The sequence below is a fragment of the Cimex lectularius genome, unplaced genomic scaffold (genome assembly GCF_000648675.2).
Source record: "Cimex lectularius strain Harlan isolate CLEC.00 unplaced genomic scaffold, Clec_2.1 scaffold9, whole genome shotgun sequence".
NCBI classification, from domain to species: Eukaryota; Metazoa; Arthropoda; class Insecta; order Hemiptera; family Cimicidae; genus Cimex; species Cimex lectularius.
This window is the reverse complement of record NW_019392733.1, coordinates 1,925,917-1,945,591: the sequence shown is the minus strand read 5'-3', so window position 1 is coordinate 1,945,591 and position 19,675 is coordinate 1,925,917. Positions and strand designations below refer to the sequence as shown.

At 30.3% G+C, this 19,675-nt stretch overlaps 1 protein-coding gene across 4 annotated transcripts in view; it reads right to left on the bottom strand.

The window, feature by feature from the left end:
- Positions 1-1,333: 1,333 nt before the first annotated feature.
- LOC106665350 (neurofibromin) overlaps positions 1,334-19,675 on the bottom strand; it is a 57,661-nt gene continuing 39,319 nt past the window's right edge. For 2 of the 4 annotated variants that reach the window (XR_001340296.2, XR_002910310.1), the window contains 2 exons: positions 19,475-19,640; positions 1,334-1,447 (listed from right to left, as the gene is read on the bottom strand). Coding sequence is in view for 1 of the 4 variants with exons in the window: in XM_014391707.2 (XP_014247193.1) it covers positions 19,555-19,640 (86 nt within the window). In the remaining 3 variants the exon portion in view is untranslated. Of the gene's footprint in view, positions 1,448-17,135; positions 18,662-19,339; positions 19,641-19,675 lie in introns of those variants that run through there. The other 2 variants (XR_002910309.1, XM_014391707.2) reach the window with 2 other exon arrangements.

The following is a 19,675-nucleotide window of genomic DNA, read 5'->3' as shown; positions in this document are numbered from 1 at the left end:
TTTTTTTCTCTATCAATAGTAACCCTAAGTTTATTGATATATGCTCCATTTANATAATATCTAAAATTACTGATTTACTACAACTTCTGGAATCCTAGTAAAACGATCAATACCGAAATAGTATTACTCTCAAATTGAAGCAATGCACCAGAAATTGTCAACGTTGAAGCCATCTTTGGTCAATCGGGAAAGGCCGATTCTGTTACACGACAATGCTCGGGCCCATGTCTCACATGTGACAACACGAAAACTATTGGATCTTGATTATGAGATTTGCCCTCACCCTCCCTATTATTCAGACCTGTCGCCTACCGACTACCATTTTTTTCAGACAACTGAATAATGTTTTACAACATAAAACATTTATTGCTCAAAGGTAGTTAGAAATTATGTCTTTAATAGTAAAGACTCAAAATTCTGTTCGGAGGGTATAGAGAAGTTGCCATCATGTTGGGAGAAGAGTATTGAGTGTGATGGTGGATATTTTAATTAATAAAAATGTTTAAAATCAACTATTTAATTGTTTTTATTTTATAACCATAAACCTGCAGTATTTTCTGGACAACCCAATAACAAACTATATTAGATTTGCTAGAAAATTAGATCTTTGTAAGCAGTAGCGAACACAGTTTCTGTTGAAATCTTGATCAGGATAGAAAACTACAAATTATAAATTCGTTTGGGTAATTAAAAAAATTGTACACTTTTAACTCTTTATTGAAGAACAAATTTGAATTTTTATCACATGTTTAAAACAAAATATTTCTTTATGCAAAAATCTATACCTATTTTGCAACCCATTAAACTTAAATGATTAATGGCTTAGATGTTAGGTCACGGTTCATTTGTTCCCACTATTTTCTTCAGTAGAAGCAATGTGACTTTCAAAATGCTAATTTGTCTATGAAATCTTTATTCTGAAAAAAAAATACAATAGAACAATTAATAGACAAAGTTTGTACAATTAGATATGTTATAAGTGTGTGGTGTGTTATATTTACTTGTAGAATGAAATAAAAGTTTAAAAGTTAAATAGCAAGCTGTAAATTATAAGAATTCTCATACAAATTATCAACACGTCACGACTAGTTGTAGTTTACTACAAACACAGTTATATTATTATAAATAATTATCAGAGATACAGAAATAATGAAACAGTTAATAAATTAGTGACATCAGTAAGGAAAACAGTCATGACAATTAGATAATGCTTAATTTAGTTTAAGTTCATAAAGCAAAAGCTTATATGAAATAAAATATTTATGTAAATTGTATGATAATGTCTAGTTTTCTTGTAGGTGTTTTATTTTGCTAGTTGAGAGACAAAGCATACCCCATGATGCATAGCAGCTGTACTTTTCATGCTTCCGTATATATTTCGGCTCAATTCTTTAGCTCTGTTTGCTGTCATTATAGCATCGGTTAAATATCATGTTGTCGGGCTGATCTGAAAGGTAAGAAATAAAATTACTCCCTTTTATCATCACTGTCATCATTCTGCTTGTGAGATGTTACAAGCTCAAAGTCTGGGAGTGCCTAAGAGTTTGTGGTAAAACGAATTTAGAATTTGAGGGGCAAGTACTGCCACAAAGCCCGGTAAACAGAACTGAATAAACATATGACGTAAGAAATGGCAACTGGATGAATTCACCAGGTGCAAAACAATAAAAGTTCCTCAACATCTCAACCAGGAAAAGAAATCTCTCTCACTCTCTCTCTCCTCCTTTTCCCCTCCCATTATGGGTTCGAAACCCAGCATAGTCCATGGAATTTTTATTGAGAATAATTTGAAAAACGTATTGTAAAATGCTTCTGACCCCTGATCAGTAATACCCAATTTGTATGTATTGCATGTAACTTTATTCATCCTGGGAATGTGAATATTCATGCTCACTGGTATATTAAGATTGAATTATTTCTTTTTAGATCTGCTTATAGTAACAAATTAATGTTAATAAAGAACATCTTACTTAACTATTTCTTTTATTAATTTACTTTATTTTTATTAATTATATATTACTTATGTCATTTATGTTTTATAAAACCAAAGTACAGTGGCATCATTAATGCAATGCGTTTATATACTACTATCACTTCTATACATGTTAGTACACTTTAACTCGAATTAAAATCATCAGCTGACCCTTTCAGTAATGTTTTAATACAACATTAATAAAAGGCAACAACAAAATAAGGTCAAGAAAAAAATTGAAAAAAACAAGCAACACCACAACTACCAATAAATTAGCCAAACCATGGAGGAAAAAGAAACCACTATTCTGCTTCGCTAAAAAGTTGAGATCACCCTCAGCTGGGGCCCAGGACATGTGGGAGTAGAGGGTAACAAGAACGCGGACACCCTTGCAAGGAAAGGAGCCGCTTTACCGCTGATAGGTCTCGAGCCCTTCTGTGGCACAGGGATTCACACTATTAATGAGTACCTTAGCCAAAAGTACAAAATGAAAATGAGAAAACAGTGGAATTCACTCATTGGACATAAACAATCCAAGGACCTACTAGCAAATTTTGGATGGAAAGAAACAACAGAATGCATCAAAAGCAGGAAAAAACTTGGAATCCTGACCGGTAGACTGAATGGGCATCTGAAGAAGATTGGTATAACAAGGCATGTGTACATTTTACAAAGAAATTTACATTTTACAAGGAAACACCAACACACCTGCTAATAAACTGTCGTGCCACATTTGCCTGCAGGTGGAAGTGTTTTGGGATGCACAACGTGATGACCTAGGACTCACCGGTGTGCTATAGGTATTGAGCGGAGATAAAACAGCTCTGAAAGGGCAAAGTATACTACTGAATAATACATCTATATCAAAAAGTCAAAAAATAGATCAATTAGGTCAATAAATCAATCGATGACAATACCGCAATAAAGGGGTGTACTAACACCACTCTAGCTGTTGGTGGCAGTGTGGAACTGATGAGCTAAATAGGCTAGAATACCCTACCAAGGCAAATGTGAATTTGTTTTATCTCAAATGCTTTCAATTTAGAAGAAAAGTGTGAGAATATGGGTCTGACGCCCTGGCCTGTTAGATCGAGCAATGTTAACTAGCCAATTTTTACAAGTCTCCATCATCATTTTTCTCGATCTAACATCGTAAACAGGGTTAACACAAAGATCGAGAGTACCTAGATTAGACCTTAAGTCATGGGGCTGTAGTATGATGGCAAAAACCTTAGAAAAAGAAAGATCGGATCAGTTGAAGAATTGGAAAAATAGACTTAAGATTTCGAGGATACCTTGCCCAATTTCAGCACACAAAAGTGAAACGCTTTTGGGAAAAAATGAAATCAAACCCGACTTTACAGCAAGCCATCATAAAACCCTAAAAAATATAAAAATAAATGAAATGGTTGTAAAAACGTCTGACAAAAAAGCAGGTCGATAGATAAAAAATGAGATTTAGTGAATCAAACTCGAAATTATAGTAAGCCATCATAATGGCCACTCAAAGTGTTTGTCTTCTGTGTAATTGTGCCATTCTTGCGTGTCGTGTCGAGAGTGCCAGTGAGATATTGCTGTTTTATGTTTATATATGTTGGATTTTGAAGTGAGTAGAAATAATTTGATTGAATATAAAAAATATATTTTGCATTGTATAAATTCACTTTTTTCCACATCCTACATGTATTTGTTAAATGTAAATAATGTTTGTAAATCCCAGGCCCTGAAGATGATCTCAATAAAGATCGAAACGTTGGCAGGATAAAGAAAATGTTTTTCTGAAAGCTACATCACACCAGACTGCATCTCACGATTTCTGAATAATTATTAGGAAAAAGTTAAACCTGACTTTATAGTAAGCCATCATAAAACCCTAAAAAATATAAAAATAAATGAAATGGCTGTGAAAACGTCTGACAAAAAAAGCAGATAATTTGATCAAAAATGAGATTTAGAGAATCAAATTCGAAATTGTAGTAAGCCATCATAAAACCCTAAAAATATAAAAATAAATGAAATGACTGTAAAAACGTCTGCCAAAAAAGCAGGTAATTAGATCAAAAATGAGATTTATTATTACTTTTGTTTGTTAAAAAAATTAAATTTACTGTACTTAACAAGGATAATGATAACCAATTACCACAAAATGTGGTGCACTAATGTTGAATTGTAAATATGAATAGTTTGTTAACTAAAAATAAATGCATACTAGTCTCATTATCTAGTGAAGAGTCTTTAATCTCTAAAACAAAAATGTTTAAATTAAAAATTAACATGTACACAATAAATTTGAAATTCAAACCTGAGGTGGTGTATTATTAAGACAAATTCGATGCCTAGGCAACGTATAGGATGTGGTATAATAGGCGAGTGCTAGCATCGTGGCTATTGCAGTGCTCATTGCTAGCATATACGTGAAATTCTTGTTCCTCGGGCAAAATGCTAAAACGGATGGAAGATTGACGAGTCGGTTTTCTGGGACGCCCAAAGAACGTGAAGTCGCGACTATTTCGACGAGCCGCTTCCTTGCTTCCAGCACTCTCGCCCTCCGCTCGTCCATTGCTATTGCCTTGTTTTCCAGCGATCTACAGCCACCCCTCGCGCAAGCGCCCATAATCGGGCTTTTATTATTTTCCAAGAGTATTAACATGAGATAAATCCTATTGACGAATGTATCAAATACGAGGGCTTTGTTAAGCCCAAAGAAAAGGCCACAGAAGAAAGTGGGTAGCCTCAAACATTTCGTTATGTTTGCATTGTATATACATAGTTTAATGATTAAACAGTTTAATATTTTGTAATAGATCTTTTTAGTTTATAAAAAAAACAGCTTTGTTATTTTTTCTTTAATTATTTTTCAATTTACCTGAAAACCCGGCCACCATTTTCTTTCCGCGCTTCGAATTTGTATACGTTCTCTTATTAATTGTAGGCATCAGTAGTTAATGTTTATTTTTAATATTTAACTTCCAGAATACAAAGAACCTTTAAGAAAATAGCACGAATATAAATGTTTTGTTAGCGTGTGCGTTTGTTGAATTTATAAAAACCCAAATGAAAACTTCAACAATCGAGTCTTAGGTGCTCTCAAAGGAATAACGGTTGAAAATGACATTGACTTGGCAGAAATTGTTGAATACGTTCTGGAACAATGCAAATCCCCCCACGTTTTCACCAGTGCGAAAATCAATCATGACCAGTATATGATGACATGGAATTGCCAATAAAACAACTATGGATTGGTTATGGATTTAACTTTCCAGTCAACCCCTTTGGCCCTTTTGTGCCATATCAAACTGCCCAAAAATGCAGATCATTGGACAATTTGATCCTCATTGGTGGTGAAGTACAGCGCCATTTGTGTCTGTACATGCAAAGCAGTGTCCAGACATTGATGGGGGAAAAAACAAAATTACCCTTAAATTGGATACCAGGGATTACAGGGCAGAAGGAAAAAGTTGAGGCCGATTGACCAAGGCAAGCTCTTCAGGAATTATCAGACCTGAACCCTTTTGAAGCACACCAAATTGCCAAAAATATAGATCCATCAGACAATGGGTCAAGATTAAGTCCTCTGTTCAATGGGATCGTATTCTAGGATAGAGGCATGCAAAAAGTCCATTAAAGAATTATCACAGAACTAACGGCAGGACTACTAAACCTAGGACTAGAATGATAGAGGACTACACTTGGAGCAACAAAACTTTAAGTGACCAGGAGTTTTGGTGGCCCTGTTAAGGGCCAATGTTGTGTGTGGAGCCAATGGTTGAGGTCTGGGACCATGGATACAGCGGTGTTGGTAGTCTCGGGCAGCAGGTAGCTGGTAACCAAGTCGGCTGTTGAGATGGCGAGAGTGAGTGATGCTGTGAGTGCCCTTGATGTTGAGCTGGTGTGGTCGGCTTGCTCCAAGTGAATAGTAAGACCTCGTTAACGAGACAAGACTGATGTCACTTTGCAGGCTTAGAGCCTTCTGGAAAAGGAAAAGCCAAGTCCTGAAGTAGTAACACAGAAACCCTTAACAAACCTTAATGTTTAAAATAGAAATACAAATAAGACTAAAGGAAAATATAGCCGATAAATCTAACAAAATGTGTGGAGTTGTTTCTCAAAAAGAGGACCTGTCATGGTCTACTCTGCAGTTCTATATCATCCCCTTTCAGTGTAGAAGTAGTGTTCCACAAGGGTCAATACTTAGTCCCATACTGTTCTCTATTTTTATAATTGCTTTTAGAACTGACTCATGATTTTAACGTGATGGCCAAACCCGTTTTAAAAAATTTCTGCCCCTCATGTCACATGGTACGTGTTAGGTACAGTTCGTAAAAAGAAAAACATAAATCAATTACATACATCTTTCAATGAATAGAAAACTTCAAAAATTCTCATAATGCACGTACATTTGTACATAATCTACCATACCCACTGGAAATATAGGCACATTAAACATATTATATTGGGATATTCAACCTTTGATGATAGAGTTCTACCAAAAGTTACACCGAATCTTGAAAAAACATTGCGATCTGTCAAATCCTCAAGCTGATTTTTTGATCATTCTTTATACTGCAAGGTTTCCTCTCTCTCTCTCTCTCTCTCTCTCTCTCTCTCTCTCTCTCTCTCTCTCTCTCACTCTCTCTCTCTCTCTCTCTCTCTCTCTCTCTCTCTCGCACGCCCTCTCTAATTGTCCTATTAATTTTTTCCATACCTTATCCTGCAAGGTTTCTTCTCTCCTCACTCGCACCCTCTCTGATTTTTCTATTGATTTTTTCCATACCTTATCCCGCAAAGTTTTTTTCTCTCTTGCTCTCTGACTGGATTTTCTATTGAGTTTTTGACCATAACTTGTGCTGAAAGCTTTTCTCTCTCATTCTCTGTCTCACTCTGATTTTTCTATTGATTTTTGACCATACCTTATACCAATATTTTTAAAAATATAGTTCCTACTCACAGTTAGTGTGTAGTTTATCATTTGTATTTACCATTTCTGTACCTTACACTATAAGGTTTCCTCTGATTTTTTTTTTTTTTTTTTTTTAAGTGGGTACCTTACACTGCAAGGTTTCTCTCTCTCTCTCTTTCTCGCTCACTCTTCTGTTCTTGTTTTAGATTTATGTTTGATTTTTTTAAAAATATTTATTAAAATAGCTGGAAATATTAAAGCTTAGTTGTAGTTGTGTACATCAGAGAGGTTTGATTTATTTTATTTTTATTTTTAATTTCTTATTAGCTTTTCTTCTTTTTTTACACTGTGTTGATTTATAGTACATCAAGGATTAAATAAAAATAAATCAAAGAAAAATTACCATCAATACATTTTTTATTAATAGTACAATATTATGTCACTCTAGGTCACTCTGAAATAAAATATAAATTTTATTTATTATATATATAAATTCAAAGCTATATTAATGCCAAATGTTTATAAATAGCTGCTTAATTAAAATAATGGAAGTATATATTCAAATTATAATCTAAAAATAACGAAAGACGTGGTAAAATTTAGATCACATATGAATTAAAATATACACAGTTTAATTATTTATATATAATTGTTTTCAATTATATAATTTTGTTAATAATAATTGTTTTCAGATGTAAAATATTACTAATTCCGCTTCCAACTATTACACCAATAGTATAATTTTATTTACTCTTTCAACACCTATGTACAATTATCTTAGATTTTTTTTTACTTAAACAATAATCATTATAAACAAGTAATCCCTGACATTATTTTTAAATGATAATTGAATAAAAATGAAAAAACCTAAAAAGTATTGACGCTTGAAAGAGATTCCTTGTAATTATAAATATGACTGAAAAAATACGTGTAAATACATCTAACATGAGGCAATTTAATTCAATAAATCTTTTTAGATTAAATAAAATTTCAGATCGTTATTACATTTGTAAGAAAATAAATAACTTTACTTTGGGCCAATATAGAATACCTCTAGATCTAGTAGGATTGTTTTTTTTTGTTTTTTATAGATATTAAAATATATTTTTATTTGTTAGCTATTACAACTGTCAATTGCTAAAATTATGAGAAAATTGGTCGTGATACAACACAATAATGAAATTTGGTCGTTGCTCATTGACATACAAACACAACAAGTATAGAAAGGCTGAAATGATAGTTAACGACCAAATTGCAGATTCAACAAAAAATTATACTTTTTTATTTATTTTTAGATTGAGCTGAAATTTTAAGTCAGTTCATTAGGCCTTTTACAGTTCAGAAAATTATGAAAATATCCCAACAATATAACTTATATTTTAGTATTTTAAGGATGTTGATATTTTTCATCAAGGAGTAAACTAAAGCAATAGCTTTTCCCTTCTAGAATTTCAAGTTTTCTTTGTCTATATTGAAAAGTTCCTATTTGGCAATATATTTTCGTTATTTTCTTCTCAATAAGGATTTGAAGACACTGGTTAAATAAATATTAATATAAATTAAGAAAAAACTGGGTTGATTAAAAATGTTTTTTAAAGTTTTCAAAACTTAATTTAAAAAAAAAATTACATTATTTGTACATAGTCAAGAATTATAGAATTAAATGCCTTGATTTTCATTACAATTAATACACACGTATCCAACAAATCAAACATTTAAAACACATGATGCACAATAAGAAAATTGAAACATTGATATTTGATCTTGAAAACATGATGTTCGAATCTTGATAATTACATATTTTAATTTTCCACATTACTGCAACCACAACTGTCATAAAATGGTTCAAATTTTTTAATTATTATTTTTATACAGCTATTGGAGTTGAGTTTAAATGGCAATGCTTACGGGCTGATTGAATCGGAAATTCTATCAAAAACAAAAATGATTTGCTAAAGACTAAGCAAATGGAGCAAATACATTTAACGGAGGGTCATAATTTACAGCGCTAAAATTGGAATTTTCTATCTAATGAATTTAAGTCAAATTCATAAAAATATGCACTAAAATTCATTTCATAGAAAATTGACATATGAACGTTTTAACATATTGTTCTAAAATATTAGTTAGTACATCTAATACTTTGTCACACCCATTAAATTATGTATGATAGTTACTTTACATTTTACTTCTTCAAAATAACACATATTTAAACATGTTTTTATCTACTGACACATTTATTATAAATACTTATTAATTAAACATTTAATGACACGTTAAGTGTTTACATCGAAAAGATGGATGGTGTTACAGTTAAAACCAATGTAAACAAAATGAGAAAAACTTGTGTGTTAAGGCAATGTAAATTTAAAACATTCCTATGCTAATATTTAGACCTAGTGAAATTAAACATTTTGAGTGGCTTCTTGCACTTAAAGTGAGGTAGTATTTTTAGAATATTGAATATACACATTTTTAATAGTTTATTAATATTATAATATTTTAAAGGATTGGTGTTGAAAATATTAGTCAATAATTTACCTTGTACATTCGTATTTATACATTAATTTTTCTGCCCACAATTCTTGATTAAATACATATTTTAAAATATAGCAAAAATACTTTCACTACAATTTAAAAATTCAAATTATTCAAAAACAAAACAAAAAAAGTACGTCTTCAAAAATAAAAGTGTGCATTTTCTGTAATTGAACAATCTTTGTGCGAAAAATTTGCCCAAATTTTTTAAACACATTCTGCATTTGGACTTTCAATTTTGTTTTGTAAAAAAACCAAAAAAAAAAAAACCTCCAAATCATATATGGCACAAACTTAAAATAATGACAATATTTATATATAGAATTTTTTTAAATTCAGGTACTTGTCAAAGATATGTTTAATATATGTGACTTGAACTTCTGACATTTCGATATATTCAATTTTCATGAATACAAGGTGTTCTTATGTTTTAAATAATACAAACATAACATTTAATTAGTTGAGTATTTACAATTGTTTTAAATTAAAGATTAAGAATAATGAAACTTAATAAAATACAACGTGGAAGTTTATTCAGAATAAAATATCAAGTTAGGCACTAAGGGATAGCCGATACTCCCAAAAATGTTTAGTTTCATAATTTTTACCCTTATAGTGTAATATTAATCCAGTTATGTACACAAACCAGGCAATTCATTTCTTTATAAACAACGAAACACTTGTATCATTGATTTTATATTAAAAAAATTGATGTCATTGCATAGATTAGAGAAATCTAGAAAAGAGAAATCAGTGAAGGCTAAAAATGGGATTTCTGCAGATGAATTGTATGACTATTTTATAAACAAGCTGGTGAAACTGGTAAAGCAAATGAAAAAATGTCACCCCTCTGGGCATAACATTGGATCAATAGCAAATTTTTTTTTAGCCCTAATTACAAATGTAGAAACCTTAACAATAATAAGGAACCTAAAAAATTCCAGCTGTGTTGACTTCTATGACATAAGTACAAATCTCATTAAACATATATATTGATACTTTAATTGCGACCCTTATCTCCTATATAATTAATCTCTGCTTCAAACGAAGCATTTCTTGATGAGCTGAAACCCTGTTCTGTGGTCCCAGTTTCAAAGATAAAGGGAGCAAGGATGAAATAAATAATAACCGTCCTATTACTATAGCACCTGTCCTATCAAAAATGTTAGAAAAAGATTCAAAACTAGGCTTGAGGGCTTCATTAAAGGACACAATGTATTAGTAAATTTCCAGTTTGGTTTTAGTGAAGGTGAACACAATGAATATACTATCTAAAGTTATAAACTGTATTTACAGTGCACTGGAAAACAAACTCTTAGTCAAGTTGAACACATGTGATCTTGGCGAAGAATTTAACACAGTAAATCATGGAAATATGGTATAAGAGGAGTGGTTACTGACTTCTGCAGTTCTTTTCTCTCCGGCAGATGGTAACTGGTCAGATGGCAAAATAATAAGTCTAAAATGAGAGATGTAAGGAGCGGTGTTCCACAAGGTTCACTGTTGCGTCCTGTCTTTTCCATTCTGTATGTCAATGATTTGGTAAATAGTTTGAACGGTATAGAAACGGATGATTTTGCTGATGACTCTTCATTTGTAGTAATAGCCAAAGGCCCTGCTCTGCTACAAGCCTATCTGCAGAGATATTTGGAAAAATGGTTGCATGGTTCCAAAAAATGCCATGCATATCCCAGATAACAGCCAGAAAGTCCTCTTTACACTAAAAAGTGATAATAAAAGAGAAAACTATTGGGTCTGTGGTTAGATAGGGGCTTAAAGTAGAGAGAGCATATCTCACACTTACAAATACACTTTCCTCATTGTGTTTTTTAATGTAAAAAAAAAAAAAAATACAGTGCTGCTGGATATCCTAAAAACTGTTCTCCTTTTTTCAAGGTATAATGTATGTATATGTATTATGGTCTGCTGTTGTGGGGAAATTCTAGTCATGTATATGAAGTCCTATTGATGCAAAAAAGATTCTCAAGAATATTGCTGAGAAAACCCGAAACTGAACACTGTAAAAGTTTATTTATTGAGTCTAATATATTGAAAAAATAATGTTAAAATCTATTTAAATTTTAGAGATGTACACAATCATAATACCAGAAATGCCACAGACCTAGTTATACCAACATCAGTTGTATTCAATGGTTATGAGAGGTTAGACATTAGATTATTCAACAATTTACAACAATTTCAACAATTTGGCTAGTGAAATTGTATAAAATTATATATATGTATATAATATATGATGTAAAAGAATATTTTAATCTTGTTGTTCAAGTTATATAGGCCTCAACATTCCTTTAAATGACATAGCCCTTTTATGCAAAATATGTAAATCAATGGCTAATAAAGTTTGATTTGATTAGAACATCCAGTTTCAGATTTGTTTTTATCCAAGATACTGCTGCCAGATATTAAAAAATAAATAAATAAAACAAAATAATTTAGAATGTAATGTAAACTGAAATGAGTCCAAGGAGAGTATAGAAAGAGTTTAACTTTATTTAAAGTGGAAAAATTCATTTTAAGAGTACCAAAATATCGTGGAAATGTTTAAGTTTTAGATATACACATGTTTGATTATACTATAGGCAGATTTATTGTCTGTGTGATATTGCTGTTTATTTACAATAAGGAAAATTTTTTTATATTTTTGATTCAATAAACATTACAATTTTATAAGAATATGCTTTTAGCTCCAAACTAGTCTTTGAATATCTAAATTGCCAAATGGTTTTAGGAAAACACAAGATTACTTTGAAGTGAGTTCTGGGACTTGAAGGTATAGGAGGAAATGAACAGGTTGACCTAGCCAAAAAAAAAGGGTAGCCCTCATGAGGCCAGAACCACAACTAAGTGCACTTATGTGCCTAAGTTGAAAATGAAGAAATGATTCGAGAAAGAAAAATTCTGTATGACCAAGTAGGATTTATAAATCTCTCTAAAAGGAAGGTGAAGGAACTCCTCTCTCTCTTTCTCTCTCTCTCTCTCTCTCTCTCTCTCTCTCTCTCTCTCTCTCTCTCTCTCTCAGCAGGCGGGATTTGAGGAAAATTATAGGCCTCTGTACTGGCCTTTTAACTACCACATAAAAAAGATGGGTAAAGCAGAGACAGAAATATGCCGACTGTCAGAAGAAACCAGAGCCATCCGCATAAATCCTTCATGAATTTGAAGTTCATGGTACAACCAGTTCGGTAAAGCAATTCTTACACCAAAAGAGGTGCATGAAGAGGCACCAATGTGCTGTCTTATAGGGAAAAGTGCAATTTCCAAAATAGATCCATATAGGTCATACAGGAGGAAAGAAATTTTAAAATTTTTATTAAAATAAATAAATCTTAGATTTTGTTGTTTAATTTTTTCTTTAGTGCAACATTTGCTGGATTTTTATTTATTGAAAAGCCTGGTTTTGTATATCAATTGTGCAACAACTGTGTAATATCATTGAGGCAATTCAGTGATAATCATGACCAAACTAGATGTAATTAATTATTGTAAGAATTATCAAGAAGTGAAATGTCTTGACTCAATGTAACAAAAAACAACAACCACTAAACTCATTATTAAATTTGTGTGCTAATTTAAATAAGTTCCAATTTGATTGAACATAAATGATAAACGTAATATATCATTTCTATTTAAAGATCAAAGAAAACAAGGCTGGCTAATTTAACCACCTGAGTAATCATGATTTCTGCAAATTTAAACTATGACTATCTCAACAGATTATAATGCAATAAATCTGAAAAAAATAGAGAAAACAGTTTGGTCATTACAGAATATTTTGGTCTGCCTATCCTCACTGTTTGTCAAATTTGTTTCAGCATTTCGGCATCTTCAGTGTGTCACATTATACAAGGTGTTAATCTGAAATAACAAACATGAACATTTTTTTGTTAACATTAAGGAATTTGAATAGACGAATGCGTCTGACAGACCAAACTGGCGAGGATACGCAGGCAAGATAATATTCATCACCCCACAGATCTTATAAAGAAAAACAGATAGTGTGTTTGAATTTGTCTCTTACAATGAAAAGACTTAATTGCTAAAGGATTATAGAAGACAATTTATTACAGCTGATATTATCACAAGAGTTCTCTTCCAAGGTCTTTTATTTTTGTAATTCATCGCTGTAAGAAAAATTTCAAACTTTACTAATAGCCTATTTGTAACATAAAGCAAAAATTCATTATTTCTTTGTCACATGTTTTAGTGTTTCTATGTATACACTAATGCAAAACGCCTCCCTCAGTCGGGGAAATACTGAAATACATGGCTAGTTTATGTTAAAATAAAACTTTATCAGAAACTCAAGATTGTCCCATTTTACATAGAACAATAAAAAGTCAATAATTTTATTAATTTAACAAAAAATGATAATCAGCTATTAACGAGCACATATAACAAATTTAAATTTAATTTGATACATCACTAATTTCAACTAACAATAATTTAAGTCAAACAATAAATATTAAAATTGTAAAAGCTAACATTTAAAATGTGAACAACATATATAATTCATTTTTATAACATGGAATTAGAATAAAATAAACTGAGAAAAAGTCATTTCTATATCCATGAACACAATCATAAGCAAATTTTTTATTCGTAAAAACAAACATTGGTATTTATTATTATACAACTATTATTGGGAAAAATGTTCAATAAGTAAAATGTAAATTTCCATCTTTGGTTTGATTTTTGATTTTTTTTAAAAGCTCTAACTCAACAATTATATTTTGTCACTTTCCAAGAGATTTTCAAAATGAATAAAGGTATTTTCTGTACAGTGTAAACTACAAGCTTGAAAACTGTTAATTATACTTAAACAAAGTAATTCATACATTAAAATTTGTCTGAAAAAAAATATGCTAATCTAACATTTTGTGCGTTCTATTATTGAAGGCAAACTCATCTTTTTTCAAGTCACTTGATGAAACCTATATATTTAATAGGTAATAATATAATAACAATAAAAAATCACACATATAAACCCTGTAAAACGGTGACTACCACTGAATGCTTTATTGATTTTTGTACTTTTATTATATACACTCAGAAAAAAAACATGATAAAAAAATTAATTATGATGGTTTAAAAGAAAATTCAACAAAACACCGGCAAATCATTTAGTGATAGATTAAAATTTAACTAAACCAATTTATTCTATCCGCTAAATGATTATCTGGTGTTTGGGTGAATTTTTTTTTTCAAACCATCATAATTAAATAATTTTAATAATTTTTAAATAATTCCTGTAATTATGACAAGTTTGGTCCTGATATAACACAATAATTAAATATGGTTGTTGCTGATCATTTTTGTCAATGATATATCAACGCAGCAAGGCAGGCCAAAATGACCAGTAATGAACAAATTACCAATCCATTAACTAGCAGACCATGCATAGAAATCCCGTGAAATAATTTTTGCTGATGAACAGAATGTCAAACAAAAAAAAAAAATCCATAAATCAGTACTTCATACACCTCTGTAAGAAAAAGTGAACACTTTTTTATTAACCTATTTATAACCTAAAGAATTTCCGGTGTTTTGGCTAATTTCCTTTCAAACTATCATAATGAAACAATTTTTATTCAAACTCGATCTTGTTTAATTTGCTTACAACTGTCAATTTTTATGGTTATGCCAAAGTTGGTCCTAATATAACAAAATAATGAAATTTGATTGTCGCTCATCATTTTGGTGAATGACATATCAACACAGCAAGGATAGGCAGGCCAAAATGATTAGAAATTCATCAACTGGCAGACTGTGCAGTGAAATCCTGCGAAATAATTTTTGCTGATAAACGGAATGTCAATGAAAAATTACACATCAACAATTCATACCTCTCTGAAAGAACTAGTTCAAACTTTATTATTAACCTATTTATTACCTCATGAATTTTCTGCTCTTGTTTATTTTGGTTTACATTAAAAAAAGTATGTTATAATTAATATAATGATAAAAATAAATACAGTTTGAAATAAACAATAAAATATAATTTTTTTTGTCTTTGACTATATGATATAAATTAGTAAAAAAAAATAATACTGATAATTTTAATGTAAATTTCAACATGGTCTTATTTTATTTAAGGACAACAATTGTGAAAATGTAAGTGCAGGAGATCCATAAGTGCCTCACTTGTTATCCACGGAAGGATGTGCGCCTTAAATTCATCTGCTAAATATGATTTTCACACTTACAAAATTTACAATTGAAATTTTAATGCAAGCAAATAAAATACTTTAAACTAAAGTAATTACATCGATAGGATGTAAATCTTCAGAGTTTGAGGAAAAAGTCATTTCTTAGGACTAAAATTGCCATTGTAAGTAAGGGTAATAATAATAAAATATTTTATTCCTTATTAACACTTAAACATGATAAAATAAATTTGTACTAGGTGAGAGTGGCTTTAATAAATTTAAACATAAGTCAACAGTTAAAAAACAACAAGTCTTTAAAAGATAAATAATTATTAAACTCTTTTCCAATAATACTAAGCAGTAAGCTGGAAAAAGGAAAAAAAGAGCACTTGTTATACAAACTTTAAAATATCACTTTTACAATGTTAAACGAAGCGTAACTGATCTTTAAAATTTCATAACATATTTTTATCATACAGAATTATGAAACTTTTTTAGTTTCTTTACTTAGAATTTATGACAACATGCAGTATATATAATCCTTTTTAAAAAGATAGTTCCTACTCACAGTAAGTTGTTTTGTAACGATCCGGATTTCGAGCCCTTAGCTCATCATCAGGTTGTAGAAATCCTTCAACCTGATGATTAGCTAAGGGCTCGAAATCCGGTCGTTGCAAAAAAAAACTTACTGTGAGTAGGAACATCTTTTTAAAAAGGATTGAACACCGTACTCACTCCATCATTCATAATTTCTATGCAGTATATATGTTCTGTTAGTAATTCTGTACTGATAAGAAATGGCCGTCATGCTTCAACAAATTCAAGCCGACCAAAATTCAATTTTTCAAGTGTGCCAAAATTTGTTTGCTTCATGGTATCCAAATATACCAATGGTTTTCTTTTTAAAATGTACAATTAAATATACAATCATAAAGAAGCTGATACTATTAAAGTACCATCATTTTGTGTTTCTTATGTCTTTTCAACCTAAATTTAAAAAAAATATATATATATTAAAAATTAAAAATGCTAATCACAACAGTTTTACTTATTGTACTACGGTATTAAATCCTCCATATTTGTGGAGGAATCAACAATAAACACCATAAATATTTATGATCTAATGAGGTTTTTTTTAAACTAATAAGAACAATTAAATACAACTACAATAAAAGGCAATATTGGCCTTTGGTATTGGTATGCTTGCAGGCAGTTGTTACTTGATCAATTTACCCTTTTTTAAGTTTTTAACTAACATTACAATTTTAATCATGATCAAAATACATTCAAAATATAGTTGTGTAAAATATTTGTACTTAAGATAGACTGAATACCAAGATACTTAGTTTTTTTATTGCTATTAATAAATTAATATTATTTATAAAGGAATTTTTTTAAATTGTTAACCTTGGAACAGTCACATTGGGATAGTTTTGCAAACACAATCTTGCAAAACTGAACCCCCTAGCTTTGTTCTATTCTAAAAATAATGTTTTCTAGTGTTCAGGCACAATCATCACTCAAAAAGGAAAACCCACTACCCCTCATGACTTTTAAGTTTTTTTTTTTTTTTTTTTTTTTTTTTTTAAACCGTTTATTCTAATACTTTTTTCTCTGTCAACTATTTATACCTTCTACGTTTTCTTGGACTTCTTATTTTACTATTCAAATTATTTTCTAATTCAGGGAGAAGTTTACTGTGAAATACTCTTCAGCTTGTTATATTCGTCTGTATATTTCTAATAGGAATTTTGTATGGACAGCTAAATGTTTCAGATTTGTCCAGTTCTGTCTGTACAGGAATTTTCGCGTACTGCCTTGAGCAATAGGAAGTTTCTCTTCAGATGTCATATACGATTTGAAGTCACATCAAAAGAAAAGGGAAAAATAGCAGCAATTTGTGACATTTTTGATTAATTTTTCCTATAATTTTTATGACGTGAGTATACTCACTGATTAACCTAATAAAGTAAACCGACTGAGTATGGTATCAAGATAAAGATCTTCCTGCATTGTGTAGTGCAAAAACCTTCTAAACTACAAAAATGGAAATACAAAGTAGCTCTACCTTATGCTGGCCCACGTCATGCTTCAAATCTACCTCTTAAAATCTAGTTTTTCAGTTCTAGTTAAAAAATTCGGGGTTTAACCTCGCTTCAAGGAATTTTGAGGGGAGTGAATGTCACACGAGGCTTCTATGCTTGTATCGGGTGATGGTATGTATATATGTATTGTATATTTTGTGTCTATTCTGTAGATGAGAACCTGAGGTACAAATGAGAGGTTATTTGTAGATATCGACTTAATTGTCATATAAAAGCAGAGAGTCAGTAACAGAACGAGACGCTCAAATGGCTGCAGGTTGAAAAAATGCATGAAAGATCAGGAAAAGAAGTACAAATAGGCAAAGGGCCAATGATGACCTGAGCAATTTGTTGGGGTGTATATATATATATATATATATATATATATATATATAATATTTATCTTCCTATTTTTGTGATTTTTAAAATGGCTTTCATAGTAGCCAGGGAGAGAGGAGATTGATGGTATGGGTATTTTTTTGAGGGGGGAAGGGGAGCATGAAAAAAGTATACAATTATGGTGGGAATTGAACACACGACTGTGTGGTGTACGAGTTGAGAGTGTAGCAAGCTGACCACTCAGCTACTGTGGTCCCCCAGTTTTGTGAAATTGTTGTAAAACTTATATATCATTAATTTTAAAATTTATAGTTTTTAATACAAATTCTGTGATAAAATTGTTGTTATTAGTAAATAAAAAAAATGTTTATACCATCTGGCCCTTATACAGTTTGATAACAATAAACTTAAAGAAATATAAATAATTAAAAAAAAGGGCTAGGTTAACTTTCTACCCTGTGCGACTGTTTGAAGGTTAAATCTTTTTTGTGTACAATTTTATTTTTCATTATTGTCGTTATATTTTTTTTTTAAATACATATTTATATTCTTATGAATAAATCTTGTTTCAACTTATTCATTTATTCAAAAGGTGGTGTTCATATATCATTGTGTATTTTTTCATTCCTCCATTAGATCAAGAGTCACTCAATTGAACCTGCTAATAATTATTCAAAAATTATTTGTTTTTCAAAAGAAGAAAAAATACATAAGATAAGAGATTGTAAATAGCCCACATTGATAGTTAACCTCAATATTATTTTAATGTAAATCATCACCAAGGATGAAATATTATTTACCCTATGCTAAATTTATAATTAAAGTCCTAATGTAAATTTATTTCTCTACGTGACATCGTAAAAATACTTATTTTCATTGTATTGAAGAAAGCGTTAAAACTGTCTTACCTTAAAAGGTAGACACTTATTAAATATTTTAATTTTTTTTTTTTTACGGGAATGTAGTGAACTCTAGTTTCACCTAACTTATGAATTTGTTATATTGCTCCTATATTTTCTTGTTTATAGGAGTCATCTCTCACAAAACTGAAAGTTTCATTCTCAAATAATAAATATTGTGAACACAATGAACGAATAAATACTAACAACAAAAGTAAAAAATAATATACATTTGTAAAAAAAAAAAAATCATAATTCTTTGGAGTGAGTATTAATAACAATGTCTATAAGGGCAGAAACAATGTAAAATAACGTTAATAATATATTTTTAAAATAGTTAAAGGCCAATTTTTTAAATATATTAGTAAATTTAATTTTTATTCACAAAATATGTTTAAATAAGTTATATTTTTATAAAAACTATATAAATATATAAAATAAATATTGTGAAAATACAAATAAATTAATACATAAATGCTGGTCAACAGTACAATAACAGCCATATCAGGTTTTGTGCATTTATACAATATATTTTATCCTCATTTATTCAAAAATATTTATTCTGATAGTCATACCTGCATAGGCGTAATTTGCCGAAATTTTTGTCAGCTCCTCACAACCAGCTAAGGTTCAGTTTGAGGAGCCTTAGTGAATCTCATTCACCTGACATTTTTTTACCCGGAGGACGACATTTATTGAACGTCCCTCTTGAAATTGACCCATCTCCATCCAACAACGAATCTATTAAAAAAATGTAAAAGTAAATATAAAAGTAA